Consider the following 15,256-nt stretch of genomic DNA (forward strand, 5'->3'; position numbering starts at 1 on the left):
ACAAGAAGCTTATGTTGAAGGATAATTATATAGTTTCGTGTCATAATCTCATTGATATATTTTCTATCAACTTTTTTTTTTCTAGTATGGATGAAACAATCTCTCATAATAATATAGATTTTATTAATGAGACTGTGTTAATTGTACCAATAAATACAATATCACTTGTTAATGAGCATTTGGAAAACTTAGCTATTCATATGAAAAATTTTTAAAGGATTGTCAGTTCATGGACATATATGGAAGTGACTGAGTCAAACAAATTACCCCTATTCCATTTAAGGTAACTGGCAAGCTAGTATGCTCCACTACCTTTATCAAGTAAAAGCAAATCTCAACTGAATCAATTAGAAGTGTAAACTATGTGTTAACAAGGTTTAGACATGTCCAATCTAGGCATTTTAATTAGGAGCAACAGGAAGTATGTTAAGATTGGTTGAAGAACTTGGCCATGCCCTTTGGGGCTTGTATAAAACCAGAAAACTAGTTGGAACTGAGGATTCAAGATGCTTGATGGAAGCAACCTCAGAACCCTGAGAAAAATATCTCCTAGTGGAAGGAAAGAGAGCATTTTTTCACTCCAATTTCTTCTCCCAAATACCTTGATCAAAGGAGGACTTAGGCATTATAAAGAGTCACAAGATTTAGACTTTTTCATCAGAATCCAGGACAGTAGTGGCTTGGCAGTACTGTCTACATAAGGAAGCAAAATCAGAATAGACAGATGGAGTAAAATGAGGAAAGACAGATTCAAGGCTTTAAACGGAGCCAAACAAAAAAAATTATAGCATGCCTAAGGACTAAGGAGAGAAAAGGACAGCCAACAAGAGAAACTTTTTTGTTACATGTCCTATGATATATTTCTCTTTAGGCCCACATTCCCCAGATCTCTCTCTCTCTCTCTCTCTCTCTCTCTCTCTCTCTCTCTCTCTCTCTCTCTCTCTCTCTTTCTCATACACATACACACACACACACACACACACACACACACACACACACACACACATCAGTAAAATAATGGGGATGGGAGAGGGGATGAGAAGAAGAAGAAAAAGGTAGACTTATGAGCTACAACAATAGCTATAGAAGAACACCTTTATAATCTTTAAAATTATGAAAGATTCTAAATAGCTCTTATTTATATGGATTTTATCTGCTGATATTCACCACATGAAATTAAAATGAAATGTAAAAATATTAATTCACTTGTGATAATAAATATATTAAATGCTAACATAAATAATATATTTTGTGAAAACATTTTCCAAAAGAAAAATAAAACAGTGAGAAGAATGGCACTATTTTAAATATTTTGGCAAATCTCTTTAATGTCTATTTTTATAGAAGAGTGGATTGTCGTATATGCATTCTATATTTGGTTTGTTATAATGTTTTGTTTGAAATATATGAAACAAATTTGGCTACACACAGAGGTAGTTGGGGAAAAAAAGACGACTTTTAGTATTATATTGTAAAAATCATTTTAACCTTGTGAACTCTCAAAAGTCCCAAGATCACTCTTTGAAAACCAATGAGCTATAGCATTAGACAACCACGACCAATTAGAATTCTGAGGGGAATTATAGTAGCTATAGAGATTATGTTTGCCATTGCTGTTGAAAGAATTATTGAAGGAATAATTCCAGAGCCTGTAACACACACACACACACACATACACACACACACCAGTTCATATAATATTATTAATTCAGTGGCAAATAAATGAAAAAAAGTTGTCATTTATGCTTGTCAAGGAACCTTATATAATTTATATGTACTTTATATATACTTGGGAGGAAATTCCTGTCTAAGTATGGCTAAATTTTGTTCTACCTAGTCATATTCTTTCTTAGAATGAACAAGCAGTGGGGTTCTTATATTGGCTACAACTCTGAAGTGTGTGACTCTAAAAATGTGCTCTACTTTAGAAAAAGGCCTACAAAAAAGTCTACCTCTGTGCTTTTCAGGTTTTCATCAAGGGAGCCCTCTTTATGAGCTCATTTCATAAAGTTTTTTTTAGAGATGAGAAAGTAAGCACATTAGCTGGATGTTTCTAATGTTTTCTGATGCTTGGAGGAGGCACAACAAAGCATCATTTATGACTTTTCTATCCTTTTGGAATCTTCCTTATTTGTTATATATTGAGAATTGATTCTCAAATATTTTTAAAACTAAGATATCTCTAATATAGTATGTATTTGTGAGGTTCAATCATTATTGCCTAATCACCTTTAAATTGCTATTATCCATTGTACAATGAATAAAGGGAGACTGCCTTTAAATGTAGTGGTTTTACCAGATGAGAACAGATTACTATAAAAAGTCAAGTCAACAAGTATCTATTAAAAGTACCTACAGATTTTTTGCATTTCACGTCTATTTGTAGTTCTTATGTTTTCATCCATAATTGCTTTGGGGGAACATTTGATTTATTAGATCTCACATTCAAGCTAGCTCTCTAAAGGTTTACTGTTTCCTTAACTGATTTTTGCTCTTTTATAAATACTTTTCTTAATCTTTTATCATCTTCCTTAGTGATGTTTTACAAATGAGCTTATATTCTAAATGGGCATTGCCCTTTGATCTGTTTGGCAAAGAAAAGCTAAGATGATGTCTAGACTTTTTTTGTCTATTTTGTATTAAACTTCTCTAAGAAACAACAATAAACATTGTATCTTTATTTTCTCATTTTCAGATAGAAAACAAAAGCCTTTTGAAATAAAGCATGTTGAATTCTCTTTAATTGCAAATAGTTTTCTCATTTTTATTTTTTCTTCTAATTTCATGTTCATTTTGAACAAATGGAAAGCCAAAATACACTCAACACTTTTTTTTAAGTGTGACAAAGGCCTTTCGTGCATGGGGCCTCCATGAAAGATTTATGGAAATACTGGTGGATTGCATGGCATGTAAAGGCAGGTAAGTCTTATGTAACTAACAGTTCAATTAAAGCATTCAACAATGACTCTGACCTTTGCTCTGAACAGCACATGAGACAGATGGCTATGTACAGTGTATCCTGAAATTTCCATTATCACTGCTCTATTCTGTGCTAGAATGCTTAATATATCAGTAATAAACATGTAGCTCAAATTTGGTTCTGCTCCTCATATGACCTTGGAAGAGTCCCTCAATTTCTAGTCTCCATTTATCCATCTATAAAATAAGGTACCAGATGGTTCCTCCACCTGGGTCTTTCAGCTATGTGGAAAAGAGCTATCATAATCATGGAACAGACAAGTATAGCTTTAGCAAAAGCAATCAGTCTTAGAAAAGATACAGCAATGGGTCATGTCGTGAACTTAAGAAGGCAGTTTTCTGTCAACAGAAAAGAAATCATATTTCCCTTGAGTCTAATGTTGTGCCTACAGCCCTACCTCTCTCTCTGGTTCTTTTCTTATTGCAGACACCTCAGCCATTATGGGCTACCTCTTCTGTTCTCCAGCTAACAGTTTCTTGGTGAGTAGAATAGTGACTCAACAGCAGGTCTCCCCTTCTCTATCCTTTTTTCTTTCTGACAGTTGGTCAGACTCAGCCACATATCTTACCTTTTCTTTTCTTTTTTTTTGCTGAGGCAATTGGGGTTAAGTGACTTGCTCAGGGTCACACAATTAGGCAGTATTAAGTGTCTGAGGCCAGATTTGAACTCAGGTTGTCTTGACTTCAGGGCTGGTGCTCTATCGCACCACCTAGCTGCCTCTAAATCTTCCCTTTCCTTTGCTTGTTTTTCTTAACTGATAAGTTATGTCTTCAACCAAATTACTTCAAGAGAACTCAATGAAAAGTACTGATTTTTAATCTTAGTCCATCATGTGTCCTTGACTATATATATAAAATTTTAGATTTTTGCTAAGAATTATATTTTCAATTTACAGAAGTCATTTATGATAGATTTATATACTTGTATTGAGTTGAAAATGTCCCTGAAACCCATATATCTTCAAGTTTTTCTTAAATATCCCTTTCTGCTTTGAGGACTGCTCATAAGAAACTAGAAAATCCTGTCTGTTTTAAGTGAGATGCTGCCAGCCTAGAGCCTTGATTCAAAGATTCCAAAAGTTGCTGGCTAGGCAGTGGTGTTATTTGAAGCCCCAAATCCCTTCCTGGGACAATGTTCATAATAGATAGCTGAAAATGTAGTAATAATAGCCAAAGGAAGTCATTTACATTTCTTACCCTATTGTTTTATACTTGTCATCATAGATGAGAGGCTAGGGCTTTGCTCCAGGTAGGAAATGGGGGAATGGGGTGGGGAAAAGAGATAAGTTTTCTTTCTTCAGTACCATACTGCCTTTCTACAGTGCTCCAGAACTGATGTTCCTGCAGTTTGCAGTATTCTTTCTCCCTTATTAAAAAAAATTAGACTAGGAGAAGGGAAGCGAATAGGATCAATGGTAAATGGAAGCTAGGGGAATAGGGACCAGAGACCATCACTTTGTGGCACAAAAGTACTCACAATTGTACTATTTCTCCCTGGATCTACCTGCAGTGCCAAAACTTTATTTATCTCCTGTGTTAGAATCTCTTGTTATTATTTGATTTGCCACATTCACCTCTTTTGGACTTTCTACTTTTAAAAAGTTTCTGAGTAGACTAGAAGTCTTTAGCCTTTCTCCTTCCTTGAATCTGAATATTTTCCAACTTAGTTTTCACCATTAGTTCCTTATGTGCCTATTTATACTAAAGTCACAAGTATCACATTTACAAAGTCACATATAATCAAACTTAATTTGGAGAATTTTGCTAACTTCTTCATAGACCTTTTCTACTTCCTTATACTCCAGAGTAGGTCTTGGTGCATAAACTTTCTTTACTTTCATTACAAAACTTCCAAGAAAGAAAATAGCTAACATTTATATAAGACTTTAAGGTTTACAAAGTCTTTACATACCTTGTTATACTTGATCTTTACAATAATTCTCAGGAATAGGTACTTATAAACTAATGTTACCCTTGTTTTACAAATGAGAAAATTGAGGGACTTGCCCATACAAGGGTAGTAGCAAGGGTTAAAGGCTGAATATAAACTCAAGTTCTATATTCTGTTTACTGTACCATACTAGCTCTAAAACTACATGTACCATGAAGTATTTCCTGTTATCTTTGGCTGCAACAAGAAATCATTCCCACAAATTCCTTTATTTGCCTCTTCTGGTAAGTTATTCTTTCATTTGGCTGAGAGTGGTCTTTTCTCTTAGTTGCAAGCTCTTTAAATCTTATGTTTTCATTCTATAGTGAGAATGTCTGTATTGACATATTTCTTCAGTAGTGTGATAGCACACAAAATACCAATCAATTTTACTAAAGAGCCTTATAACTTTGGTATTCCTAAGATCCTCTTTTACTCACCATTCCCCTATCATCACTACTTAAGTAGAAGACAATTGCATGCACTTTTATGTATTTCATGAATTGCCAAGGTCAAAAAATTTTATCATGCTAGTCAATCTTCAGGTGATAAGCTTTGTTGCAATTAGTAAAGCTACTTCGGGAAAGGCAGACAAAGCCTGGTCCATACTGAAAATATTTCCACCTTTGCAGGACCTAACAGAACATAATTACACTCTATTTATTTTAGAGTATTCAGGGCCACATTCATAATATTGTATCAAAGTAGAAATTGAAACTGTGCTCAGCCATATTAAAAACCAATATTTATTCAATGCCCAAAGACTGGATAGCATTATACTTGATATTAGATAAATGTTAGAAGATGCAAGGTCACAAACAAGATAGTATGAACAGGTTACAATATAATATAATATAATATAGCATGCATATAATACATTGTATATAATGTCACATCAATAATTAATAATATAGTTAATATGTAATAATTTTAATATAGAATTTATAAATACATGTATACATATTGTATATGCAATATATCATAGGTCCATTAAAGTATTTCTATATATCATAGGTATAAGATGTTTTATAAATAGAAAAAATATTGATTTATTTCTCACTTGAGATTTTTTAAGCAAAATTGAGTGATCATGTCTATTATGTAACAGAAGAGATTATATCCAAGTAGAAGACTGGGCTAGATGATTTCTGAGTACTCTTGCAACTTTGATATTCAGTTCTATATGTTTTAATCTCATACATAATACTTACATAGTATACTATAAAATATTTTATAACTGATACAGTACCACATAGCACTAAGTAAATACTTTTTTTTTTTTATGATAGCTGATCATAGGATTAGGATTAATAGTAAAGAAATATAGTTCCTAATCTTACTTCCAACGATTCACTCAAGTATGAACCAAACTGCTTGCTTTTTGTGTCCTCACACAAAACACATGCTTAACAATAGTAAACTTTATCATGGGCTTGTTTTGTGAATTAATATATGAACATAACACATTATAGAAACTAAACTGCTTAGCATTCAAGGACCTCTACTCACTTTATCTCACTCTAATTCCTTTTATGCATTCTATATGTCAGCCCCCATATAAATCCTATACTTTCCAGTCAATGTTCCTTTATGCATATAGTTTCCTATCTAGATTGTCCTCCGTCATTTCCTATTTTTGCCTTTTAATTAACTACTTAATTATTATTATTATTATTATTATTATTTTTTGCTGCCGCAACTAGGGTTAAGTGATTGCCCAGGGTCACACAGCTAGGAAGTGTTAAGTGTCTGACTCAAATTTGAACTCAGGTCCTCTTGACTTCAGGGCTGGTGCTCTATCCACTGTGCTATCTAGCTGCTCCTATTGCCTTTTAATTTCTATCCATCTTTGAAAGCCTAGCTTAAATGCCAGCTTCTCCAGGAAGCTTTCCTTGATCTCCCTAACTGGTATGAATTTATTCTCTAAGAAACTTCACATTTCACTGCTTTTTACTGTCTTATGGACTACTCAGTAACATTTTTTTTTTAAATTTTAAATTCCTATCTATCTAATAGATTATAAGCATAATGAAAGCAGGAACTCTATGAACAGCAATGTGCTCTGCATATGATAAGTTCTTTAAAAACATGGAAATGAATTAAACTAAATTGACTATCTGACAAATATCTAATAAAATGCCTTTACAATTAAAAGCTGCCTTTCTTTTTAAAAATATAAGTAAAAGACAGTGTCTTCAATACTTAGCTCACTGTATACACTGGATGAATTTTTTTTTTTAAGAAGCACTTCCAGCTTTTGATTTCAGATTTTGAATATTTATGCTTCCAAATGCCAATTCACCTCTTTCTCCAAATAATGATTCTTTATCTTTACTGCATCCCACGGGATTCAGAACTACTTCACTTAAAAAGGTGAAGAAAGGATATGGGGATGGTGCACATGTGCGATATATAATAAATACTTCAATTAACAAATCCCTTGGGAGTGAACTTCCTTTATAACTAAGTAGTTGAGAAAAAAAATTTAAATCTTCATAAATCATGTAAAAACAGAGCTTCAGTTAGTCACAAAAATACCTCCAGACACAGCTTCTATTTATCCTCTCACATAACTGAATGTACATAGAGCTGCTCATTAGAATTGTTAAATTTGAGTTGTTTATCTTCTGTAACTATGGGGAGGAAAGTTTATGCTAAGAGGCAATCTGGTATATTGGATAGAGGATCAGCCTTAGAAACAGAAAGACAAGCTCCTGACACATGTCAACTAAGCTTCCTTAGGAAGATAATTTACTTCTCAGTGCTGTAGGAAACTCTATAAGACTATAAATCATGGCTAAGTTTGTTTTATCAAAAAAAATCTCCAACATCTCTAGCTGCCTTATCCCCTTTCCTCCTTAACGGTGATAACCATTCCTATCTATTATTACCTACTCAGTACTTTCTTGCTCCTATCCACTAGGAAAATCAAAAAGATTCAACTATCAGTCATTTACACCCATTGTATTGAATTAAATATCTTTTAGTGTGAATGATTTATTAATGGACTACTTCAAAGAATATTTTAGATTTTTAATTTCTAAATGTGAACTCAAAGGATTTATTTCTAACTAAGGGAATTTCAGGCAAGTGTCAAACCTTTCTTTTGGGAAAGCAGGGAAGCCCCCCAAATCACAGTTTTTATATTCTTTTCCTCCTTCTTGTTTTCCTAGGATAACCAAAGGTAGAAAATGGGAAGTGAAAAGGGGGGACTAAAAAGGCTTACTTCCAAGAAAGTGCTGAGATATCCTTATGTTCTATTTCTAATGAAATTTCTTTGTCACTGACTTTTAGGACCTGAAATCTCCCTATCTGTAGCACAAATCCATAGAGAAGTCCTTGCTTCCACAGTTTTCTCTGTTCTTATATTGATGTACTCATTCTTCTGTCATACTCCCAAATACATATTTAGTTGTCTGACATTCAATATTATTTTACTAAGAATTTAGATATATTTTAAATCATAAAATATTTTTAACTAATCTCAAAAAGCAGGTCTCTTCCTTGTTGAGGCTAATTCTTGATTCCATGCCCTACTGTCCTGGTGGCAGTATGGTATAGCATCAAGAGAACTCACTGGCTTTAGCAAAAATGATCTAAGTTAAAATCCTGGGAGCTCTTCCACTTGCTACATGTGTGACTTTGGTTAAGACATTTAATCTCACTGGGCCTTAGTTTCATCAGTTACAATGATGAATTTTGATTAGATGATTTTTATATCCATGATCAATGATATTTCAAAAGCCTAACTTCATCAACCAACTCTTTCTATATTTGACCATTAGATTCTATTGGTCTATGAATTTTTTTCTTTTTCTTAAAACATTTTAGAGCCACCATTCTTTAAAAAACAATTCCTCCCTACAAACCCTCCCCTTGAAATTGCCATCCTCTCAAACTATGTTCTTATCTCTCTCTCTCCTCCCTTCCTCCTCCTCTCTTTCTCTCCTTCCTACCCCCTTTTTTTTCTCTTTTTGGCTATTAAAAACTCCTAGAAAGAATATTTTTCAAATATTTCTCCCTCTACTTCCTAACCACCCATCATCTAATGTCCAACCTCATCCACTCTACTGAAATTGCTAATGATCCTTTATACACTCAATCCAATGGTCTTTTCTCAGTCCTCAGCCTACTAAATCTTTCTACTGTTTTTGACACAATGTTGACCATCTCCTTCTTTAGCTTTTACAAAACTACTTTCACCTGTTTTACTTCCCACCTATTCTTACTTTCTTAGCCAGATTGCCATCTTCTTCCTAACTATCCTAGACCGTTTCCTCTTTTCTCACTATATTCTCATGTATATACAGATGATTTATAATCTTGTATAATCTCTCCGCTTAAGTCTAGTCCCATATCTCTTGTCTGCTAGACATCTCTACTTAGATGTTCTGCTGGAACCTCCCATTGAATATGAATTCATCTTCCCCCTCAAATTCACTCTTCCAAACATCCTTAAGGTATGTTTAGAGCAGCATCATACTCTCTCCCCCTTCTCCCTCCCTTGCTCCCCCATAAACTTTCTAACTTCAGTGCCTGTTCTCTCTTGTGTCTCCTATATCCTTCCCTCCCCACATCCAACCAGTGATAGGTTACCCAGTCCCACTCATTATTCCCCCATGAAATCTCTTCCTCATTACTCACATTTCAGTCACTATTCTTTTCAGGCTCTCTCCAATTATTGTATTAACTTCCTCACTAATTTCTTTCCCTCTAATTTCTGGTCTTCCCAATTCATTTTTCTATACCAAAATAATCTTTTTAAAGCACTTACTTCAATGGCTCCCTAGGGCAAATGGGCCAAAATATAAACTCCTTAGCATGACTCTCCATGATCTTGCTACAAAACCATTTTGCCAGATTTATATCACAATATTTCCCTTCATGTATTTATGTTTCAGACTAATTGAACTACTAGTTTCCTGAACAACACGTCTTTATGTATATTCAAATAGATTTTCTTCCTTCCTTGCAAAGCACTTCCTCCTCACTTTTCCCCTTTAGAATTCTTATATTCCTTCAAAGCTCAGCTTAATTGCCAACTAAAGTATCGTGTATGATACCTCTTCTATCTGCTCTTCAATATTAGTCCTTCTTTCCCACAAATTCACTTTGTATAAATTTTATTGGGTTCTTTATCTGGGTTCTTGTTATATTCCTGTAACTGAGCTTCCTGAGGACATTTTATTTATGTATCCTCAGACTCTAGCAAAGTGCTCAGCAAGTAGTAGCTGTTTAATAAATACTTGCTGAGTTTTCATTTAAAGTTCAAGTCAGATGTGATCTCCTACATAAACTTCCCTGATTCACCCACCTAAAAATATTCTCTTCTTTTAAATTTTCCTGGAACAACTGCCCTGGAGATCTCCTTTATCCAGACTGTTTTTACACCATATTATACTTACCTAAGTATACACTTTATTCCCCAGTAGTATATAAGCTTTTCGAGGAGAGTAGTTATGTCATTTTAAAAAATTCTTTTTATTTCTAGTATCTATCTACCACTTCCTGGCATACAACAGCTATTTAAATGTCTGCTATTTTTATTTGTGATACTGAAGTATTTGAAGATACTAAAGTCAGAAAAAAAAAAAAAAGGATTAAACCAAGAGTCAAGAGACCCAACTCTATTGCTACTATCTAACTTAATTTGTGTGATTTTTGACAAGTTGTTTTATTTCTTTAAGTTTCAGTTCCCTTGTATGGAATTAAAAGGATGTAATAATGAAAAGGGCAATGAAGAGTGCAAGATTCAGAGTCACAAGAACAGAGCCTAAATCAAGGATCTCACTGTGACCTAAGGCAAGTTACTAAACCTCTAAATATACTATGGTAGCTCTTTAAGATCATTAAAAGATTCATAGTGAAGAGAATAGAATCAGGAGAACATTGTTCACAGCAGCAGCAATATTATTGGATGAAGAACTGTGAATAACTCAGCTATTCTCAGCAATACAATCATCCAAGAAAATTCCAGAGGACTATTCACCTCTAGAGAAAAAGCTGATATTAATTGAATACAGATGGAAGCATGCTATTTTTTAAATTTTCTTTTATTTTTCCCCTTTTATTTGAATACTCTTATAAAAATGACTAATATGAAAATGTTTTATATTGTACATGTATAATTTATATCTGATTGCTTACCCTATCATGGAGGGAAGAAGGGACAAATAAAATTTGGAACTTAAAATTTAAAAACAATTTTTTAAACATTTTTATTTAAAGTTTTAAAAAAGATCATCACAAGACAGATCAGTTTGATATTCTGTTGCAGTAGAGGGTTTCCATTCTCCCTGAAAAAAAAAAATCTTCGTTGGAAGACTTTTTTTGATTAATAGAAGTATTACTGTAACTTTTTGAGAAACCAAGTGGAGTAGCTTGAGGACTTCAGAGCAGTCAGTGAGCTTCTACATTCATACTACCAATTAGAAATTCAATTAGGTAAACAACTTTCTCTTAAAATGCTAAATCTTCCTTCAAGAGTTAAATCCCACTCACAGTTTAGTATAAATTAATCTCTGAAGGAATCTAGATTCCTCAAACTGCAAGGCAGACCTGAATGGATGGGAAAACAGGACAAATAGAAGGCATAAAGACCTGAAGAGGGTCAGTGTCTGAAGACACTGACATTCTTCAATTTGTCCTAGGATGCTGGCAATACTTGGGTATTTGCCAAATTCATCAATTGCAAAGAATTCATCAAACAGTGATGAGCCTCTGAATATTTAACTAGACTAATCCTTGAATATTCAGGGTATCATTAAAATTGGGATACTTGAGTAAAGATACCAAGACTAGTTGAAAAAGTTTCTAAATTCATTCTCCTTAATTCATCTGGATAAATTACTAATTAATCCCAAACCTTCCCATTTTGGAAGCAAAAGTTATATGTGTATGGAATTTCATTTATCCTTTGCCTCTTTATTATCAATGTAGTATATACTTACTATTCGAGAGATTTTCCTATTTTTGGAAACTCGAGAAAGAATGTATCACTAGATAACAGTCTAATGCAAAGCTTCTTAAACTGTGGGATCATGACCTCATGTGGAATCACATAACTGAATGTGGGTGCCATGAAATTATATTTATTATCAATAAATGTTTGATTTGCAAACTTATTTGATAAACCTATATACCTAGGGTCATGTAAAAATATCTTGGGTGAAAAGGGGTTGCAAGTGAAAAAATTTTAAGAAGCCTTGGGTCTAATGTAATGGTATCTTTAGAATAGTGAATTTTGAAATAGCAAAGTTCTGCAGAATTTTGTTACAAAGATGCCCCATAAATATGTTGGTGCCTTTAATAACTCTCAAATCAGTAAACCAGTTATTACAAAATTATTTATCACAACTTTTCTTTTATATATATATTCATTTATACTTATTAAGCAAAGTGTATCCTTAAGCCACATGAATGTATTGTAAGGCACTGCCAACTAAAGACAGAGTAAACAGGTTTGAAAGCATCATCAGTTTAAATAAAATGTACAAAAAGCTATATCCCTTAAACAAGGCTAAAATATAGTTATTTTTACCTAGATTAATACTTAGAGACATAATTTCAATGACTGAGGTCAAAAGCATAAAACTGATAGTTGTTTCCATCCCCAAAGACCAATTTGCAATAACAAATGTGGCAAAATATCAAGGGAATAATTGTACCTAAGAAAATCTATTCCTTAAGGGGTCTTGGCAAGTCATAAACACAAGCATAAAGAAGACAAGATGGCAAATCTTCACCAATGAATAATTGAACAACAATTAAATTTCTCAGATGACTTTTGAAAGAGCATTGAATCAGTTTGTGAGCTTTCTCTGGGCCTCAATTTCCTTCTTTGTAAAATAAAGTGATTGGCCTAAAGCAGAGGTGTCAAACTCTCACCCATCTAGCCACCCACAGTCTAAATCTGATAAAAACATAATTGGAAAATGTTTAACAAATTAAATTAAAATGCAATAGAATATAGACAATTTTAATTTGTGGTTTTAATGGGCAAAATGCCAAAGGGATTTATTTGTATTTGAGTTTGACATAGACTAGCTCCATTGACCTCTTTTAAGGATCTTCTACACACTAAGGACTTGTTCTGCATATCAGACTTTACTTTTAAAATATCATCTTAAATAAATAATCAATTCTTTAACTAGATGTTTCCTGGTGCCTTTTTTCTGTGCTGCCCCAACAGCAGAAGATAGAGGGATGTAAAGACTGATTTCTACGTTACTTTTGTCCATAGAGAAATTATTTACTACTCATTAATTGGAAAAAAAAATGTTTTTCTTAATTTGTTTAGATATTGTTTCCAAGAAACTTTTTTTAAAAATTTTATGTAATAAATCTTTAAGTCTAAACTAAAAGTTCCATCTTCTGCACAAATTGTTTCTAGGTACTCCTTAACCTAATTACTTTCCCTCTTGGGTTAGCTCTAAACTATCCTGAATAAATATTGTTTATACATAATAGCATCCATGTTGTCTTCCCCATTAGATTGTAAGCCTCTTGAAAGTAGGGATGGGTTTTTGTATTTCTTTATATCCTGGGAGTTTATGTGAAAGGATACAGTACGGATGCAAAGTAGGAACTTTAATAAATATGTGCTTGCTAACTTGATTTGTTGTGCCTAAAAATGAGAAAAAGATCTAAGTAAACTTCTCCTAATTCCTATGTGAGAACTGATCATTCTTAATCCATGTTAGTAGAGCATACCTTCTTGTTTCCGAAACAATGAGGCAACAGCAGGAAAAAAAACTCTCATCCTAAAAGATCTTTCATTGTTTACAAGTAAAAATAAAGCAAAAATTAATTCATAAAACGGGATTGTGTCGTACTGTGAACGCTACTGGGTAACTGCCTATTAAATTTATAATCAGCACTAGCAAAGCGCTTTATGGTTTGCAAGCGCTGTGAACGTTAGCTTATTTGGGATATAAATTCTTAACCGTTAAGGAAACGAAGTTTCTGGCTTGTTATCGTTAATGGTGAAGGCCCTACAAATCTCCTTCCCAAAGTGTCTCGGGCAGGCAAACTAACTTTTGGAAAAATCACTCCTGGTCTCTACCACACGGGTCCTTCCTGGGCAGGTAACTCTGGTGAAGATCGAGAGCTGGCAGCACTGCGGGAGACAAGAGAGGACTACGGAGGGGGAAGACGAGATGGAGATGCTGGAGGCGACTTCAACGGCTTGCTCCCCACACAAAATCCCTGCAGGGAGCACGTCGCGCCTCGGGCATCCGTGGGGTTGCAAGCAGGGACCGGGAGGGAGTCGGTCAAGGCAAAGCTCGGATCGCGCTGGGGCCAGGCGGGCTCTGCAGAGTTAGGCCCCGGACTGCGCCCCCGGAACGCCTCCCCGCCCCCGCCCCTCACCCTCACCCACCCACCCATCTCCTCTTGCCCACCGTCCACTCACTCTCCCCTTCACCCACCTTCCCCGGCTAGTTACCTCGAACTCTCTTCAGCGCAATGGGATCCTTCTCCTGTTCTGCTGACATTACAGACTGCAAAGCATGACTCCCCCCCAGGCAGCGGGAATCGCGTTTCTTTGATGCTGCTGCCGCCGCCGCCTCCTTCTCTCGCCGCCGCCGCTGGGGCTGCTGCTGCTCTCGGGGCTGTCGCCGCCGCCGAACCCGGGAACGACCAAGGGCGAGGGGGACGCGGGCCCGACTTTGCAAAGTTTGGCAGAGGGACCGGGCCTAGGGGCGGCCTGGCCCGCGGGGGGTCGGCGATTAGGGAGGGCGAGGAGGACCGCGGCCTGGGGGCAGCCCCCGTCGGGGGCCGGCGGCATGTGCGGGGGCCGAGCCCGCTGCCTCTGCCGCCGCCGCCGCGCCTGGAGCCGCAGGAGCTGCTGACAGCGGGAGGCGGGAGGTCCGGGCCCGGGGTCGACTCTAGCACAGACACGCACACACGCTCCCCCTCAGACACACACTCCCTCCCTCACACAGCGCCCTCTGAGGAAAGCCCTGCACCCCGCTCCAGGGCTGCATCCAGACACAAAAGCCGCCCGCTCCGGGCCGGGCGAGGGACGTGGCCCAGCCCCACGGCTTCCCCTGCCCTCGCTCCTCAGCCCCGCACGGGGATGGGCTGCAGGGGCAGGGGGAGGGGGCCCCGCTCCCTCATCTCCTCGTCGTCGCCGCCCCTCCCCCCCGCTGCCGCCGCCTCTCCCCGCGCTTCACGTTCAGTGTCGTCCCAGCCCCCACACCGCGCAGCGGGCCCTCCCGCCGCCGCCGGGCGCGCGCTCCTCTGCCTCTGCCCAAACGCACGGGGGAGGACGTGTGGCTGTGGCTGCTCCGCCGCACACCGCACACATACACACGCACTCACCCTTCCCCGCGCGCGCATACACGC

At 36.5% G+C, this 15,256-nt stretch overlaps 1 protein-coding gene across 1 annotated transcript in view; it reads right to left on the minus strand.

The window, feature by feature from the left end:
- The window catches only part of PYGO1 (pygopus family PHD finger 1), a 30,841-nt gene extending 15,936 nt beyond the window's left edge, over window positions 1-14,905 (minus strand). Inside the window, exon 1 of the mRNA XM_031955248.1 lies at window positions 14,355-14,905. Within this exon, the coding sequence (XP_031811108.1) occupies window positions 14,355-14,403 (49 nt within the window). The 5' untranslated portion in view covers window positions 14,404-14,905. The remainder of the gene's footprint in view (window positions 1-14,354) is intronic.
- Between the last annotated feature and the right edge of the window lie 351 nt (window positions 14,906-15,256).

Source organism: Sarcophilus harrisii, chromosome 2, assembly GCF_902635505.1.
Source record: "Sarcophilus harrisii chromosome 2, mSarHar1.11, whole genome shotgun sequence".
Classification (NCBI taxonomy): domain Eukaryota; kingdom Metazoa; phylum Chordata; class Mammalia; order Dasyuromorphia; family Dasyuridae; genus Sarcophilus; species Sarcophilus harrisii.